We start from the raw sequence: 19,462 nt of genomic DNA, 5'->3' as shown, positions 1-19,462 counted from the left end.
TCATGCCCCATTCAGTCCCTGCTCCGATGGCCATCTTCCAGTTTACATCCCATCCCTGCTACCACTCCTGCCTCTGAGATCCAGCCCAGGCCAGGGGCCAGAGCCAGTGGTAGGGGTACCTTGAGTCAACAAAGGGTCTTAGGCTCTCTTCTAGAAAACCTTGGTCCTACAGGGGTCAGAGACTGGGCCAAGTTGGACAAGCAAAACAAAGTGCTTGTGTTCTTCAAGGGACACACAGCCCAGAGAGCTGCTGGAAAGGCAAGGTCCCATTTATCAGGCTCTGTAGGGGACAGGCTGTTCTGAATAAGAAGCTGCAGAGATAAAAAGTGCTTCTCCAGGGCCCAGAGCTGGGAACTGGGGCTCCTTCCCTTTGGTTGTACAGGGTGACCAAATAGACCCACAAGCAGAATTGAACGGTAATGGGGGCCTTTCCCTGTAGGCAAAACACTCATACACATAAAAAATTTTTGAGATAGGGTCTCTCTATGTAGCACTGGCTGTACTGAAATTCTCTATACAGACACCAGGCTGTCCTTGAACTCAGAGATCTGCTTGCCCCTGCCTCCCAAGTACTTGGGACTAAAGGCATATGCCATCGCAATTGATTAAAAAATACTTTTTTGAAACTGGCTAATGGAGCTTACTTGAACTGTGTGCAAATGGTAGATCTGTGCAGAGTAAGTCAGCTAAGACTGAAGAGAAGCTGCCTGCATGAACTTAAGGGCGAGCACTGAGCCTCTCTCTCTTCCTCCAGCTCAGGTCTTTAGCTTTCCTCACAGAAGCAGCGAAGTGATAAGGTGCTCCCAACCTCTCCCACCCACATGCAGGGAAGCTGCTGGCCTGGGTTGTCAGCAGTGAGCCAAAGCTCACTCTCCCGCTCCTTCCTCTCTGTTGCCGAGTCCTCTGCCGGGCAGCACGGGCACCAGCTTCCTATACTGTAACAGCGGTCCCACCCAGGCTCAGGGACAGCAGAGGCTGAGCAGTGGGCTTCCTATCAGAATCAGGAATACTGTCTGAGCCTGGCTTTCCAGTCCTGCTGCTCTGAGACTCCTTCTGTAAGGTTCACATGAGGCTCCAAGCTCACACTGGCTCAGGGAAGACAGAGCAGCCCCAGAGAATCCAGAGAATTCTCTATGGGGGAAAAGTTCTAGGGCCACCTGTTCCATCCAGCTACTGCCCTCAGTGTCCATCTGGGAGAAAGGTGTCCTGCAGGGACAGAATGCCTGCTGACTACTCCCCTCATAGGATCCCAGCGGTAGCTGCCTGTCCTACCCCTTGTGCCAATCACAAGCCCAAATGTTATCCCTGACGCTGCCACTGTGCCCAACCCAAACGTCCCAGGTCTGCTGAATGTGCCTTCCCACCAGTCTCCTGTGCTGTGTGGCATCTGTCCTAGGTCCCTCCTGTGTTCTGTGTTCTGTTGCAGTCTTTCACCCCCAAAGCAATGCCTTTACATGGGTAATGAACTAGCACAGTCCTCCACTCTTCCTTGTAGGGAACATCTGAAGCAAACTGACCTAGACCAGTTAGAGGCGACAGTCTGGGTTCAACAGGCCTCCTGGGAAGGGCTGGAGCCACACATGGCTCGCACTTGCTTTTCAGAGAATCCTTTTACAGTGTAGAACCACTGGGCTGGAGCTGTGATGCAACCTGACATCTCTTGCAGATTCTGTTCCCAGCACCCAATGGCAGCTCACAGCCACCTGCAATCCCAAGTCTAGGGACCTCATGCTCTTTTTGAGCCTCCATGAGCACGTGGTGCCGACATGTATGCAGGCAAAACGCCCTCCAAATGTAAAATAACAAAACAAAAATAAAACGTGAAACCATTTCTTCCTGGGTTCATGCTGATGAGATAGGGAAAGAGCTAATCAGTTGAAAGATCTGTTGTGGAGTTGGCCTGTCACGAGGGCTGACATCTTAGAGATGCTCTGTTAGTGCAGAGGGTACTCGGGCTTCCTTGACCACACTCATGGGAAGTGCGTTGGCTCTGTGCAGCTGAGGTCCCTGGGCTGGGACAGCTTGCAAAAAAGAGCTACTCCACACTACCTGTTCCCTTAGTGAGGCGGGGGACCTGCACATGCCCAAGAGCTTCTTGGAAATCCTAAGACCCAGGCAACTGTGTGTGCGATGCCTGCTCTCTACAGAGGAAGTGAGCACTTCCTCTCTGTGGTGGCAGGGTGGTGTCTGTAAAGGGATGTGAGGCAGAACACGTAGCCTGCTCACAGAATAAGGCGTTATTGATGCCATTTGTGCTCCCCAGGAGAGAAGCCACCTTTCAGAGAGAAGCAAGAGGGAGGGGATCTAAGGTGTGACCTAAGGTGTGACCACTTAGCACACCAGGACCTCTGCTCAAGCCTCAGAGCAGCAAAAACAATCAAAATTAAAAACAAAAACCAAAAACCCTAAACCACAGGGGAGCACTGAGATAGGGTTCCCGGCTTACATTGCCAGGGGCTATGTAAGCTATATGGGGCAAGAAGAACCTGAGGGAACTAGGGCTTGACTCAGAAACCCTAAGGTTCTGTGGCCCCCGAGAGCAGAAGCCCTGGGCTCTTGGGTTTTTGATAAGTGGCTCCCCCACCTCAGGAAGGGTGAGTGACCCAGAGCCATGTGAGGAAACATTCATAGGAAGGCTAAGTCTGAAGCCACATACAGCCTCTGTCACTTGCTTTTCTTTCAACCCTTTCAACATGTGAAAGGCTTACAGGCCACATGGGGTGCTGGCTAGCCTGGCCACCCTGCTGAACTGACCCAGGATTTGAGACTGCGGCAGAGCTGTGTTTGGGGACCTCTGGCTCCTCCCAGTACCTATCCTTGGATATTCTGCTTCCGGGCCTGAATCTTCTCTCCCATCCCAGAGTGATCCCCTCAGCTCTTCCCCCATGTTCTGTGGGGATATGGCCCTTCTTATAGGCCCACCATCTTCCCTCTCTCTTACAAGGAGGAAAGGGTCAAATTGTCCAGCTGTCTCTCAGTCTGGTCTTGACCCGTACTCCCAGCCTCTCATCTTTGCTAGGCCCCTGAACCTCTTTCCCTCAGCTCAGCCCAGAGCTCAGATGTCTCTATAACAGTGCAACCACACCTGAGAGTCAGCTATGAACCCAGGGCCAGATGTTGCAGGTGGGGCTGGACAGTCCCACCCGCTGCATCTCCAGAGCCCCCTCTGAAACCTAAAGGAAGAGGCTCAGGTTAAAGCTGAGAGCAGCAGCAGCAGTGAAGGATGCTTCAGAGTCTAGAATTGGTCTTCTTCCTCACCAAGGACAGGCCTCTCTGCCCTGGCTAGTGGGTCCCTTCCCTGCTCTACAGCCTGGAGGGGCTTCTCACACAGACACAGAGAGAGCTTCACCTCACTGTGGCAGCCCAGCAGCCAGGGCCACCTCAGCCCTCAGGATGAAGAGTTTCTTCAGCAGCACTCTGACTCATATCCTCTGGGCAGACAGTAACACCCACATCTCAGACTGCTCTTTCCTTCTATTTGATCACCTTTCAGGGAATGCAGTTCCCCTCTGGGAAGTTCCCCTGGCCAGCACCCCTCCTCCATCAAAGTATGTCTACAGTGCCTGCGGTCACACTGGCTGCTGGCATCCTACTACTGAATACAGGACAGCCCATCACAATAAATACCAAAGGGCTGTCCAGTGCAAAGTACCCGTGGTGCTAAGGTTGAAAAACATCATTAGGGCCAACTGCCACCTCTGCCCTACTGTGCCCGTCCATGTTTCTATTGCGGTCTTTGAACAGCTGACTAGAAGACACTATGATCAAGAGCAGACTTCAACATGGTCTGATTTGAGTGTCACTGCTGCTGGGTGCAGGGAACAAGGGGGGGCTTGCAATGACGGGCTGTGACGGCGTGAGGAATTGCGTAACTATTGTGTGGGAAGTTCTTGAGATAGATCTGTACATGACCGGACTTGACTCAGCTCTGAGCTCAGCACAGTGGGAGTGGGCCAGCAGTGCAACAAGTGTGAGCAAGGGTCCAGGGACAGAAGTAGGGGAAGAAAGAAAGGAGAGGGAGAGGGAAGGAGAGGGAGAGGCAGGGAGAGGGAAGGACACGAGGGAGAGGGAGGGGAAGGGGGACAGTAAGAGGGAGAGAGAGGGGAAGAAGAGAAAGAGAAAGAGAAAATCCACCCCCATTGCTCAGTGCCTGTCTCCCAAAGGTTGAGCACAGAGCATACAACAGAACCAGACCCCCTGGATTTAAACTCCAGCTCTGCTCTGTGCTAGCTGTGTGTCCTTGGTGTAGTTTCATCACATCTCTGTGCTTCTTTCTTACAAAATGGAGGTTATGGGGCCTACTTAGCGAGGTTATCATGAGAACAACTGAAGGACCACCTTTAAGGCACTTAGAATACCTAGAGGAGAAAAAGAAAGCTGTAAGGGTTTGTGTGGTGGACAGCACTATGGCTGTTGGCATCCCCAGAGAGATAAGAGGCTGGTCTCGAGCTTAGAGTAGCTCAGCCCCAGAGGTGCTGGGCTAGGGGTGGGAGGCAGGTTCTCAACTGAGGTTATTTCTGTCACTGGCCAGGCCAGGTCACTTAGGGCAAGGCCTCACTTCCTCTGCACACCAGGATCCTCCCTTGTCAAATAAGAAGGGCTGAGCTAACATCAGGCTCCTCCCAGCAGCCTCTGGGTTCCAGAAATGCCTTTCTCCAGGGTGCTTGGTCCTACCCCTCATCAAGTGTAGGTCAGCCCAGGGTGGTATTTGGGTGTCACTGTCACTTGCTGCCTCCCAGTGGCCAGGCTCCCCTATTCCTCCCCTCCCACCCCAGCTCAGCCCTTCACTTGCCAGCCAACCTTGCTTTCCTCAGCCACGAAAGAAAGACAGTCTAGTCTGTGTGCCAGGTTTACAAGGTGCAGGGAGAGGAGGTAATTTGAGGGCAGGTGCAATATAAACATTTAAGATAATATCATGATTAATTACCGCTTCCGGCAGAAGCCTTTCAGGCCTGTTTTATGGCAAAGAACAAATTCCCAGTGAATGTCTTCTCACTGTGGGCAAAGCTGCTTTGAGAGATGGGCCACCTAGCCTCACTCCCTCAGAGAAGTACTCAGAACAGACAAAAGTACCCAGTGTGGATAGACAGAGTCCACATCAGAGAGCCCCTTCCATGACACTTTTTGCCTAGGCATCTGACCTCCTTGCTGCGGGATCACTCTCCCCCTCCAGGTATGAATGGGCTGCCAAATCCTCATGTCTTTCTGCTGCTGCCCTCCCCTAACCCTCTGCTCTTTTCAAATCGGTTCGACCGGCTGGGGAACACAAATATTTGTAAGAGAACTGCATCTGTACTGACCACGGACAAACTGTTTTGTCTTTAATCCCTAAACAATGCAGCAAGTCCAGCAACTTCTGACCACAGGGCTTCCCTGGTCTCTGATGCAGGTGATGTGGGAAGACACAGTGTGAGGAGGGCTGTGCACGGGCTCGGGCAGCGCTGTGCTACATTCCCTGTGAGGTCTTGACTGTCCAGATTTCAGTACACATGGGGGATGTGAGGGTCCTGAACCGACCCATCACAGATTCCCACCCACTCTCCTCCTAGAAGTCTCCCCCACCATCCCCTCTAGATGGGGTGACCTTAGGAGACTGTGTTGAGTTCGCAGCCCTATCTCCTTGCTGCAGAGGGCGGGGTCTGACAGGCGGGATGCTGGGTAAGTAAGTGCTTGTTGGTTGCCAATGCTGGCAGAATTGAATGGCGCCTTCCTTGGGCAATGGGTCCACTCTGCACTATACTAGCTGGGTCGCATGTCCATGTCCTACCCTTGCTACTTTCATCCTCTCCTCATGATAAATGGAAAAACCCAGCCAGGCTTGTGAGAAGTGTCTGCAAAGCGCAGAAATGGACAGACTAACACCGCTGCGTTTGGCTCAGGAATGTCACTCCATCACGGTCATTCTCAAGTCTGGCTCCTGTCCTTTTGGACAGGTCTCTTATGAGTATTGAGAGAATGGCTGCTCTCATACATGCAACTCACTCGTTTACCTGTCCTCAGACACAGCGAGCAGCAGGTCTGGCCACCTTCACCCCAGCACTGGCCTCCCACCGTTTCTTACTAGCTAGGAAGTCTCCACATCAGACAAACCCATTCCAGCTTTGCTTGCCCCCACCTCCTACCCCCCAGTCTCCCAGGCTCCTGCCCAACAGCTGCCTCCTAAGGACTGCCTAACCTACCTCCTTAGCTTTCTCCTCTCCTCTACTGATGCCTTACAACATGTTTCTAAAAGGAATCTGGAATGATAATAATAATATAAAAAATCCCAACACAAACAGCAACCTTAGGCAAGCCATCCAGCCATTAGGACTTCTCTCTTCTCTACCTACCAAGTCTACTCTCTCTCCCTTCCTCTCTTCAAACTAATGCAAGGAGACATCTTCACACACTGCACATCTAACTGCTCTTTGCAGCCACAAAGCCACCACTGCTATTTCAGCAGTCCAGTTTAGACTGGGTCTCTGCTCCTTTACTGGAGTGTGAGCCTATTACTATGACAAGCACTGCCCTTACAAGGACAGTGGAGAACAAGCTTGACAAAGACCCTCATCCTTCAAGACCTCAGATCTTCCCTCCACCTTGTGAAGTTGCCGTTTCTGGGTCCTATATTCTATACTAGCATTTTGGAAACAGGGTCTTATGTAGACCACACTGGCCTCAGACTTGCTATGTAGCCAAGGTCTTATGTAGAACTCTGGAGCCTCCTGCCTCCACTTCTTACATCTCCACGGGGATTCTAGGTGTACAGCACCATGCCCTGCACTCCTGTTTGGTTTTAGATGTCAGCTTCTCTTCCTAGGGTCCTTTCCATCTGTCACTGGGGATGTCCAAGAGCTGACCTTTGCTCTCTTTACATCACAGATCTTCCCCCATGCCCACCCAGATAGCAGTGACCATCATTCACTCACTCTTCAGCCTGTGAACAAGAAACCACTCAGATCCTCGAGGTGGCCAACAACCTCGTGCCTATAAACTAATTCCTGATACCTTACACCTACAGACTAACTAACTCCTGCCGCCTTGCACCTACTAGCTGCTCCCCTGAACCAGACATGTAAAAGCCATTTTTGAACCCTTTTCCCTCATGTCCCCATACTGAACTTTGACTAAATTACACTTATTTGTGTATGGGGGAGGATACATGTGTATTCTGGCATGTATGTGGTGATCAGAGGACAACTTGTAGGGATCTCTGTTCTTGTCTTCTGCCATGTGGGTCCTGGGAACTAAACTCAGGTTGTCAGGCTTGGTGGCAGGCACCTCAGATTCTGGTCCATCTCTCCAGCAGGCAGCATTTGTTCTTATGGCATTAGTCTGAGTGTCTGACCCCAGCTTACACTCTCAGATCCATCTACTCCAGGTGCATTAATATTTCCAAAGATGCAGATCTGACCAGATCTAACCTCCTCCACAGGCTCAAAGGTCCTCATGATACCCCCTCCCCCCACCTACCCATCTGGCTATGCCAGGACAAGATAGGGGCTGGCTATGCTGTAGATCCAAGATGCTCATGCAAGGACTATAGCGGACCAGTTCTGGCTTGCTGTGAACTCCCAACTTCTCTTCTCCCCCAGCCTACCTTCCTGACATGCCACAATACTCATCCTTCACAGAGGATGTGGCTCTCTGCAATCTGGGCATCTTACTGACTCCCCTGCAGGCCCCCCTGCCCTGCCTTGCCTTTAGAGCATTAGCTGTCTAATTAGCTGTCATTAGCTCACTGTGACCTCAGTTACGACAGGGCCTGACCCACCGCTTGTCAGCTCCGGCTACCCTCAGAAATAGTTAAGGAGCTTGCTTGGCATCCCAAACCAGAACCTGGGTGGTCCAGGGACCCTCAATGTGCAGCAAGCCCATCTCCCTACTTTTTCCCATCTTGTTGTATAGACTTTACATCTGCAGATTCCCCCAAAACAGCTGGCTGCAAAGGACACACTTAGGTGGGAGCTGTCTAAGCACTTAGTAAAAACAAGGTTTGGGATTTGTTCCAAGCATGGGCTCACAGTTGCCATGTTAGATCCTGGAAAAATCCCATCAGGGCTGCTGCAGCTCAGCATGACTCAGCAGCCAAGCCTTCCTAGGGACTTGCTCCCCAGCATCGGGCGTGGCCCCTACAGCCAAGCTCCGCCTACTTGGAAGAAGCCCAGCTCTGATTCTAGTCTGGTGCCCTGGTCCCGAGAGAGGCACTCTCACACTCACTGTCTAGCCTCCTCAGCCTGGGTAGTGAGCATGTCTGACAGGAGGGCTGACTACCTCTACTCCATGAGCCCTGTGAAAGTGGGAATTGTTAAAGGACAAGAGAGTGGGTCAGGAAAGGAAGGCAGCCTGAGGCTATGGAAACAAAGAGCTTGGCTGAGATGCCACCATTCACCAGTACATGACCTTACCCACAGGTCATTTCATCAGCCTGAGTCTGTAAAATAGAACTCACCACCAACGTCATAAACACACGTAAGATGCCCAGTGTAAAGGAGGCGCTGCGACAGCCTCCAGGTCTGTCCCTCACCTGTGTTCCTCTTCTCTCAGAACAAGGAGGTGAATGCCACAGTCATTTCCAGTCTAAACACCCAGAGAGAACACAAGTGGGGGCAGATCTGAGGTGTGCAATGGGGAGAAGGAAGCCAGGCCGAGCTCCTGCAGCACCTCAGGGTGAGATGCCATGTTTACTTAAATTGACCTGGGACCTCCAGGGACAGGAAGCCGTTACAGTCTGGAACTGGACTATGCTGTAAGTGGCTGGCGTGTGAGAACATAAAAACTGCACGACAGGGTGGCACTGGGGAAGGCTCCTCTTCTCTGACCATTTCCCCCACTGCCTGCCCACTTGCCCAGCAACAGATGTGGAGCTTTCAGGAGCCCCAAATACTATATAAATGAAATTCCACTATACTGATCAGTGTAAATGTCTGTGCTGTTTGGGAAACAGTCAAGACAGCCTACCACAGTAGCACCATTCTATGGCCCTGGGATTCTAGAATTCCAGCTGGGAGGGAAGATGGTCAGTTGATGTCAATGATGGACACCGAGGTGGCACCATGAATGTGTGTGGGTGATGGTATATATGGGGAGTGGCATAGCACACTTACCTTCTGGGGGGCGTTGATGACACCAGTGTTATAGCCGAACTGCAGTGATCCGAGCACTGCTCCTCCCACAGCCAACATGAGGCGGCCCGTCACCTTCTGCAGGAAGAAACCACAGGGTTACAGGCATGTCTGGGCCCAGAGTACTACAGAGCAAAGTCAATGCTGGCAGGTTCCCATGTTCAGATATGCCTCGCCTGACTCCTGGCAACACATTTGTCCTTCTCCCAGGAAACCTGGCTACTTCCTGGCCTCAGGTGCCCAAACCTGCCCAGCTGACTTCTAGACTTCTCTGAGGAGAGAGAGCAATCAGGTTTTTCTTTATGCAGTTAGAGAGCCTTTGGCTTTCCAAGGTCTCACTACCCAGGTAGGAGTGATACTTACATTTCAGGTAGCCCCACATTGTGGGAGGAAGAGGAACCAACCTTCCCTCCCTCACCAGGAAGGCCAAACTGAATGAAAGGGACAGTGCAGATGGGGAAGAAAGGCTCTGGATTCAAAGCCAAGGGCAATGGCCTGAGTCTAGCCAATAGGAATTCTTGCAGGCTAGCTGGGTTTCCCTGCCCCACTGCCTCCCTACCCTCCATGTGCCTATCTGCAAAATGGGAACAGTCACATTGTTCAGCACTGGAGACATGACCCTGCCCTTCTCTAGCCTTCCTACCCTTCACTGGGGAGAAAACAAAAGTTCTTGAGAGCTCAGAGCAAGAGATCAAAGTTCCAATCTACTCAGGGGTCTGCAGCAGCGTCAGGATCAGAATACAGGGCCCTGGAGTCCTCACTGAGTGCTCCTCACACCAACGCCCCCACCCCTACCCCCTGCAAACCATGAGCTTTCATTTCAGGGTGAATTGTACCAGATAACAGAAATACGATTCAAAAAGTACATGACCCGAAGTGACTAAGGGACAAAGGGTTGAAGGCAGCAGGAAGGGATAAGGCCAGCAGGTGAAAGGGCCTGTTTACACAGAGGTGGAAGGCCAGTGAGGTGTCCACCTGAATAGACAAAGTTAGGGACTCTCCAGCTCTTCAAACGAAGAAGCCAAGAAATATAACTTGAGGCAGGCCCTTGACTGGCTGTGGGAAAAGAGAGCTGGGGACTCATGCCAAAACCAAAGAAATAGACCAGCATCTACGGATGCAGAACACCCGCATGGCGCTGGGCTGGGCGATTCGGGTCCAAGAGGGAAGCCTAAGATCAGGAGCCGTGCGAGACTCTGTCTAGGATAGTGTGTGATAGTTTTAGCTGGGTTTCAGCCTTGTGTGAGCGTCTGGGCCTGTCTCCCCACAGTACCCAGAAGCTGCCCTGACTTCTAGATTGTTAGATAGAGCTGGGCGTAGCCCTTAAGCAGACTTGTTCCCAGGTCTTCTCATTTTCCAGAAGCCTGAAAGACAAGGACTGCCAAAGCTATAGTTCTCACATGAAACTCTGAGAAAGAGGAAGGCCTGTGTCTGCTCCAGTGGACACAGAATGTTGGAGCCTGCCTTCGAATGGTCTGTCTGTCTGTTTCTCCTTGACTGACCTTGCAAAGTCATTCTTTACTGCGCCACTTCCCTTCAACTCCCATCCTCTGTGAACTCAGTCAAAAGGCATGGCCTCTCACATCTCCTGTCTCCCAGCTCTCTAGGGAGCCTCCAGACCCAGTGCTGCGGGGTGAGTGGGCAGGGAGTACATGACAAGCTTCTGGGAGCCACAGCCGAGCCAAGAGTCATCAGGTGACCAGTGGGACTTATGAGGCTGTGGTAAACATCAGTGACAGAGCTCAATGGTGACAGCTGAGCCCCACCATATGCTGGGCTATCTGCTGAGTAACATGCTCAGGGTTGCTCAGGTGTAATACTTAGGGTATGCAAATATGCATTTTTCTAGTACACATTAGAATAAAAATGATATTAGCACATACCTATGGTTTAGTGAGCTGTGGCATAGCAGTATAATGGAATATATAAAGGATACATCTGGATGGATTGGTTTGGGACATTCTCCAAGTTACAAGGACAAGTTTAAAGCAAGCTTGATCAGTATTCATATCGAATGCCACCTTTGATATAAAAAATTGGAGGGAAGAATATGAAGAATGACTTAAAAGCATGTACAAAAAGAACAATGAAGGTTGGGTATGGCGGCCCACACATCAATCCCAACAGCTGAGAAGCAGAGGTAAGCAGATTTGAGTTCAAGACCAGCTTGGTCTAGGTAATAATGAACACTGAGGGTCCTGGGTGGCCAGCAAGAGGCAAGATAAAAAAAAGGAGCCTTCAGTTTAGATCCTTTTGTGGGTTCTTGAATTCTAAACTCAGTACTCACCCACAATGAATTTTTATAAACCAATGATTTCATATTGCTTACAACAAGGCAATTTAATAAAAAAATGGTAAGAGAAAAATAATATAGACTTGTCAAAAACTTATGCTGGTACAGCATGAGTAGAGGAGGGAGGGAGGGAGGTGGGTTCTGTGTCAGCAGGCCCTGTTTTACATGGAGCCACCTAGGCCCACGTCTTCTATAAGGCCCTGTTCAATTGGCAGGTCAAGGCCTAACTTTACTGGAGAAGGCCTGCCTAATGTCAAGGAGACAGCAAGTAGTCAAGTGAGCACAGGTTGGGGAGGCAGAGCCAGTGACCGCCCATAGCGTGTGGACTTCAATAGAGGTGCTTGGGGAACTAAGGAAGCAGTGGAGGGATCGCCTTGGGGGGGCAATCAAAATTCAACTCCCAGTAGGTGACTTTGAAATCAGCTCAAAGGACAAGTACGCAGTCTGCCAACTGGGAAAGCAGTGGCAAGACAACATTCCAGGTAGACAGAACCAACAGTCTGTGCAGTGGTGGACAGAGGATGGCTGATACAGCCAGGTTAAGAAAACGAGGCTCAGCCAGACTCAGTATAGCTGCAGGGGAGGAACAGAGCTCCTGCCCCTTGGTAGACACATAGCTGAGATCTGTCACCTGCCCCAGCCCACAGTACCCCATTTACCACACTTGATCACTGCTGACTTAGACTTATGGGGAATAAGTCCACCAGTTCCCTTTACCTTGTTGTTAGGGCCTGAGGGGGCAACCCTACCTCTGAGGAAATAGGGACAGCTCACTGTCCAGTTCCATGTTAGTGTCCATATTGGGCCTGGGAAATCTCAATCAACAAGTGTTTGCTGACTGAGGTCAGAACAGGAAGCCACCCTCAACTGGGCCACCACTGTCCATCTGCTGCCATTAGCCTGCAGATGAAATTGAAATCCATGAACTCAACATGTGTTATTTTTACCAGGCTGAAGTGCATGTGGTGATGTAAAAGGGATGCAAACCTCACTGTGAGAATGCTGGTGGTAACATCTCACGGTCTTCCAAGCCCTTCCTTCCCTCGATGTGTTCTCTACAACCTATAGCTTAATCTGCCATCAACTGGGAACTCGGAGAAAGAGATATGGCTTTGCTGTCTCTGCAGCAGAATAATGCCCAGGGAGGAGAACATGGGCAAAGACCCAACTCCCAACTTACTGTTTGGATAAAACTCGTTCCACACGTTTTGTCAGAACCCTAATGCTGGAACATAAGCGCTGAGAAGTGGAAGTGGCTGATCCCCTCCCCCTAGCCCTCTGTGGCACGCCCACGGGGATGCAGAAGACCCGAGTCAGGTCTAGCGTTCAAGTCCCTTAGGTGCACCCTGGGCTCTCAGTTCATCGGGAAAACCTGAGCTCAGGCCTTAGCATACAGGAGGGTCTTCCATGTGCCCCTCCCCCACCTCAGGAAGTAACCCGAGTAACCAGTAAGTGGCCTGGTGAAGTGTTAAGTGGGGAACCTTCCTTTCCATTATCTGAAATGATAGATAGCCCAGGCCACAGGCCAGTGTGTAGCCTGTCTTTTAACCCCACCAGTGTGTCCTTCCAGTCTGGCCTGGCCTGCAGCAGGCTCTCAGTCAATATTGGCAGAGGGCGGGAGGGCATATGACACCACCACTAGGAGGCAGAGACAGGGTATTATTCTTTGTGGGAGGAGAGTCCCAACTCAGATGTCACTGAGTCTACTGCTTCCTGTATGTAGTCTTCAGGTGTGCTGCAACATGAACCACTCTGCTTTTTAGCCCTAGGAGGCAGGGAGGATGTTCAGTCCCCTTTACACACTTGTTTATTATACATTTCTTTTCTAAGAATACATTTGAATGAAGTTCTGGGTATTTAAAAAAATCCAGACCTATTTCAGACCCATGTGCCATCTTTACTGGATAAAGGAGGTTGAAGAACAGGGAGCTGATTCCTCCGTAACCTAAGGGTAGGTAGGAGCTGAGTTTCTCTGGCCTCCTAGATAGCTGTTTGACTCCTTCAAGCCTCCCAAATCTTACAGTGATGGTCTAATCCGGGAACACCAACACTGACCTTCATGTGACCTTAGGCCCTGATTCCTCTTCAATTTCCTTAAAACCTTCTAGTGATGTTCAGATTTGCATGACTGACTCCTGGGCACCCTGGAGGCGGGCGGTGTTCATCGGTCTATAAGGGGGGAGGAGTGGGAACGGGGCACTTATCAGCAGCACCAGTGAGGTGCCAGGCACCCTGCCAGGGACTGCTCACATCCTGATTTAACTACCATGAACCCTCTCTACTCCATTCTAGAAGAGATTGCTCCTGCTCTAGAGAACGGAAGGCTCAAAGGGAAAGGCGCCTACCCTGGAGTTCTGGGACTTCTCTGAAGCTCCAAATGGGGAGGTGAGTGGGAAGGGGAGGGCCTCTGGTACCACAGGCTCTGCCCTTCCTGGTCATGTTCTCTCCTCTACTTCCCTGTACTGGTTCCTGAAGGAAGCAAGGTTTCTACCTGGTGCTTTCTATGTAGGTCAAATTCCACTCCAGCAATTCTCTAAGCCTTGTCAATTCTGAACCAGCAGCCAGAGTCTGGGGACCTTTTGGCCCTTTTTACTGGGTTTTATTCTAAGCCAAGGTTGGCTGACAATCACCCCTGGGCTAACAGACTAGGTCCCACCTACCAGCTAAGAGTGGGCTTTACATTTCTAAAGGATGGGGTTGAGGGAGGGGAATACATGAAAGCTACATTAAATTAGAACTTCCATGACCATTAACAAAATCCTGCTTTTGTGCTACAGTGGCTCAGCTGTAGTTGAGACAAGCTAAGGCACACAGATCTTGCCACAAAACCAACAATATATACGATCCTGGCCTTTATAGAAAATTTGTCTGCCTGAAACATAACTCCTTGTGCTGCTGGATGCAAAGTCAATACCTGAACTGTGCCGGATTCTAAAGCCTTTCAGGTAAAATTCACACCACCCTCCTTAAGCAGCTGAAAAGGGTATTCTACACATGGTGGGCAAACAGCTACCTCCTTAGCCTGTAGGAGTGGACCCGGGGAGGATAAAGGGATCCCAAAGAAACAGACACCTCTATGGTATACTCGGTAGTATGTTGGCACCAATTCAGCAGAGATAAAATTAATATAAGGGCATAGACAAATGTCACCGTCACTCTCAGTAAGTTTAAGCCTCATCTCTTCCACTTTGGTGACTTTATGAAATCTTTTCCTTACATCTTCCATTCTCTTTGAGGTTTTCCTAAGACACTGCTGAATGAGATTGTGTTTGAACATGCTCCCAGGACTACCTGAGTGAATGCAGATTTTGTTATTAACTGAAGTACACTCCTGCCTGTGTGACTTGATATGTTCGTTGGCAGCCAGGGCAGAAATGAATATATGTAATGTATCCAGTGGCCAGTAGTGTTCTTTAAAAAGGTACAGGATCCCTTTCTCAAACACAGCAAAACACATCTGCAATGGAATAGTATGCAGTTGTTGGAAAGAATGCAAAACATCTGTACGTGCTGGAAATAAAGCCCTGGGGTGGCTCATTAGAAAAAGATAAACCAAAAACAAAAGCCCCAGGCATAATTATATTGTATTTGAAAAAGAGTTCATGGCCCAAAGTTCCCTGAGTTGCTAGATGTAAAGGCAATGCCCTAACTGCGCAGGGCACTGAGTACTTACTTTGGGTTGGTGAACGGGACAGGCTGCATGACACCAAAGTGTGAGCCATTAAACCAATATTGCACTCGGGCACACATCTATACACAGAAGGGGTCCCGGGAGTAAGCACTAACTGTGAAAGCCGGAGACAGATGAATTTGTTCTTCTAATTTTTACGCTTCTCCTTAATTTGCTCCATTACTTCTGTGATTTTTAAAATCCAATTTTATTTTTCATTCCCATCTGGGAATTTTACTGGACACAACCCCAGGGCCTGGTGAGCCCACCACACTGCCTTGAGAAGTGTTAGGGAGAATGGCAATTCCAGTGCGGCACTCTAGATGAAGGTTTAACTTAGCTGGGAGACATGGCTCCCAGATTAGTGAACAGGTCTGCTTTTACAAGTACAAGTTTAGAGGAGTGGGGAAAAATAAAATGATAGTATGGTAGGGTAACCTCCCTGGTCATGTAAGACATGCGTCCAGTGATTAGGTGGTGGGGACAAGGACAGGGTCAACAGACTAACCCACACGATGAGGCAGTGAGAGGCAACTGCCTGTGGGCATGACATGCTAATAGCTCTGCAGTACAGAGGTACTTGATACTCTGACTGTTGGGGTCAGAAGAGCTCTTTATGGAGAAGATAAAGGTAGTGCTGAGACCAGAGGCCAAGTGTCTGGGTGAGGATGAAGATGGCACTATGGCCACACAGTACAGTGCCAACACAATGATGCAGCTCACAACACTGATGGCAAAACTGGCTAAACAGGCTACTATGGCCCATACTCAGGCCAGTGCCCAGCTGAAGAAAATTACTTCAGCAGCTAACACTACTATCCAGAGAGCTGATGCTGATGATGCCACACCATACTAGCCATGTGACTGATGTGGCCACCATTGGCAGCACCCAGGGCTGTGGTGTGGACCATGGGTATGGGGTGGGATGCTCTGGCACACTTGGGGGCCACCTGGAGTCACCAGGAGAGCTGGGCAGGAAGCCATGGCTCAAGCTGGGGGAAAGCCACAGCTTGATGCTCAAGGAAAGCTAAGAGGCACTGTTTCCTTCATCTCTTTAGCTGGGTTCCTCATCTTTCAGTCAGCAGCATGCCTCACAAACACCTAAACTCCTGACACCTGCTGCTGTGAAAACAGACCAGAGAGCTAACAGTCCTCAAACTTTGGTATAGAGGATCTACAAAAGGGAGCATAGGCTGGGGATATGACAAGGTAAGAAAGCAGTTTCAGGGGCTGGTGAGGTGGCTCGGTGGGTAAAAGCACTGACTGCTCTTCTGAAGGTCCTGAGTTCAAATCCTAGCAATCACATGGTGGCTTACAACTCTCTGTAATGAGATCTGATGTCCTTTTCTGGAGTGTCTGAAGACAGCTACAGTGTACTTACATATAATAACAAACAAACAAACAAATCTATCTTTAAAAAAGAAAAAGAAAGCAGTTTCAGAGTAGCCCTTCCCTGGACACTCCCAATTTCAAGACAGGGGACCTGAGCTGTGGATTAAGCAATTTGGACAAATGTTCTGAGCAGTAAACTCACCTAGACAGTCAACACCTTCATCATCTGGGGTCTGGCAGGAATGCTCTGCCTTTTCTGGATGTCAAAGCCTTGGGGTAAGCGAAGGCCAGGCTGGAGGCCCAGTAGCCCCTGGCTCAGCTACTGCAAATCTCAGTGTTTCTGCAGAAGCTACTGTGCCAGGCTTGGTGGCTGAGTGACAGAGCCTCGGGCTCCACTCCACTCCTCCCTGGGAGGGAGGTAACAATTGGAGATTTGTTTTGTGCTAGGCCAGCCTGGACACAACCTCTCTCAGCCATTGAGTCCCGCCAGGAGCTTTCCTGGCCTCTGCTATCCTGGGACAGTGGTTGCTAGACTGAATGGCTTTGTCACCTCTGTACCCAGGAGAGAGGTGAGGGGTGAGGCTGCAGGCCCCAAGCCAATGTTGCACACTTTCCCCTTTGTTCCAGGCCTCCTAGCTCTGCCAGTGGGGGTGGGGGATGTTGATGTTTGTACCCTTGGTGCTGGAGCAGATCTCTAGGCACTGATGCCCTGTATCCAGGAGGTACCCAGTAAAGCTGCACTCCCTGAAGTCACAAGCTGATTAGAGGGGGATTTGGGGCTGACCCAGCCAGGGGGAAGGGAAGGCAGAACCCAAGGGTGGCTTGACACTAGATAAGAATCATCTTGGGGTTGTTTACATTGCTTACTCATCTCAGCTGAGAGGAAAAGGGGGTCTTTTCACTTATGATAGCCCCCACCCTGATCGAGAGCAAGAGGACACAGTCTTAACCACCATTACCAAAGAAAGAAGCTGAAGCTCCCAGGAAATCCACTTCCCTTCACAGAAGCTTCCTCACGTGTGCGTGCAGTCCTGAGCCCCACTGTACCCAGAAATGGCTGGGCAGTCCTGAAGGCTGGGAACTTCTGCCCACTTGGGATGGGTGGAAGATGGTACAGAACGCGGGATAAGAGAGGGGAACTCCATCAACACATCAAAGTGCCTCAAATCTTGACACTCTTGTCTTGGCTCTGACTGGCCTCAGTCTCCTCCTCTGTAAAAGGGAGTGTGACTAACCCATGGCCAGGTCTCTTCTTCAGTTGCCTGTATCTTCAGGCTACCTGCAAAGGTTGGCCGCGTGTTTGGGGGGAGACACAGCACATAAACTTCGTAAAGTTACTTTCCTCTGAACTTTAAGGTCATCATGGCAGGAACTCCCATTTCTCCTACAGTGCAGTTGTTAAGGCCTCACATATTAGACAAAGGCTGAGCTGCACAAGCCCTCAGCACCATGTGGTGCTTTCCTAACTACCTGAGTGGCCATCAGAGAGCTGAAACAGAAGCCCAAGGTAGGACAGGCAGCCACACTGGCTGGCTTAGCTCTGGCACCCTGCCCATCCCTCAATGTTCTTTCTCCACACCAGATTCCTGACCAGTGAGAGCTTTAATGACTTCCCTAAGTAACACTTACAGTTCAGCATCCTGACCCTCCAAAAGCACATGCCGCTACGCTCAGAGGTAGCTTTCAGCGGAGGTTGAAGGTTGCTGACGTTTATTCAGGGCCCAGCGTGGCATGGGAAGTCAAGGGACATCTAATAGGGACTGGCAGACACACTTTGGGTCTATTCTCTCCAAATTAATTCTATCTATCTATCTATCTATCTATCTATCTATCTATCTATCTACTTACTATAGTAAGACAGGATCTTACTATGGCATAGCTACTAGCCTGAAACTCACTATAGAAACAAGGCCAGCCTCAAACTCAAGAGATCTATCTGCTAGCATGCCCGCCTTCACTTACTTACTTGTGTAGAATGGGGAGAGACACACGCTAGTGTGCACATGGTGGTCAGAGGACAACTTGCAGGAATCAGTTCTCACCTTCTACCTAGTGAGTCCCAGGAATGAACAAAGATCTTCATGCATGGCTGTCAAGTGCCTTTACCATTCAGCCATCTCTCTAGGCTTTTCCAGACTAAATTCCTACCGTCTAATGATTAGGACTGCTGCCATTCTGCAGATGAAGCAACCCAGCTAAGTGAAAATTCAAAACCTCACTATGAATCTCAGATACTTATGATCTTCTACTACCGTATCCTGAAGAACCCTGTGATTTTTAAGTAGTTTTATGTTGCCTGCAGAGGTTGAGCCTAGACAGGACGGCCAGGAGGAGGTGAGCCCCGGCTAGCCAGGAGCTTCCACCTGCCCCTCCCTATTTTCATTACTAAGCTCATTACTACAGAGTACACCAGAGGCTCGCCAGACCTCTAAACAACTCTCCAGAACTCCGTTTTAATATACAACACAAAAGGCTGTGGCCTTGATTGGGAAATCAGCCACCTCCAAAGAAAGGGAAGGGCTTTTCCCAAGAATGTACACAAGATAACTAAAATGTGCCTAAACTAGGTATAGTGGCACCATGCCTTCAATCCCAGCATTCAGGAGGCAGAGGCAGGCGGGTCTGAGTTTGAGGCCAGTCTGGTCTACAGAGCCAGTCCCAGGACAGCCAGGGCTACAAAGAGAAACCCTGTCTGGGGGGGAGGGGGGGGGCGGGGATTCTATTGTTGTAAATAACAGTGCAAGTGCATGAATTCATCGCTATAGATATAAACCATGGGGAAGGAGGGACTGATCTATAGATGGAGCCAGTAGGGAAAGTCTGGGAAGCTCAGCAGAGTAAGCGCGCCCATCCACCTGCCTGCGGTGGCATTTACTCTTCCTGCTGCTCACAATTTAGAAAACACTAGTGAAACCAGCCCAGACCTTAGGAACTGTGTGACTTTAGGAAACTTACTTCCCTTTAGTGTTCCTGGTAAGGAAGCACAGGACGACATGTAAAAAGCAGTTTAGCCATGAGCCAGGTGATCAACGAGCATTGATTTTTTTTTACCCTCTTCTCTAC

At 50.1% G+C, this 19,462-nt stretch overlaps 1 protein-coding gene across 2 annotated transcripts in view; it reads right to left on the bottom strand.

Annotated features, from left to right (window-relative positions):
* The window catches only part of Slc2a1 (solute carrier family 2 (facilitated glucose transporter), member 1), a 28,586-nt gene that overhangs the window by 7,758 nt on the left and 1,366 nt on the right, over positions 1-19,462 (bottom strand). The window contains exons 1-2 of one of the 2 annotated variants that reach the window (XM_006502908.2): positions 13,453-13,561; positions 9,087-9,182 (exon numbers count right to left, since the gene is read on the bottom strand). In XM_006502908.2, the coding sequence (XP_006502971.1) occupies positions 9,087-9,182; positions 13,453-13,458 (102 nt within the window). In that variant the 5' untranslated portion in view covers positions 13,459-13,561. Of the gene's footprint in view, positions 1-9,086; positions 9,183-13,452; positions 13,562-19,462 lie in introns of those variants that run through there. The other variant, NM_011400.3, reaches the window with a different exon arrangement.

Source organism: Mus musculus, chromosome 4, assembly GCF_000001635.26.
Source record: "Mus musculus strain C57BL/6J chromosome 4, GRCm38.p6 C57BL/6J".
NCBI lineage: Eukaryota > Metazoa > Chordata > Mammalia > Rodentia > Muridae > Mus > Mus musculus.
This window is presented reverse-complemented; position numbering and strand designations above follow the sequence as displayed.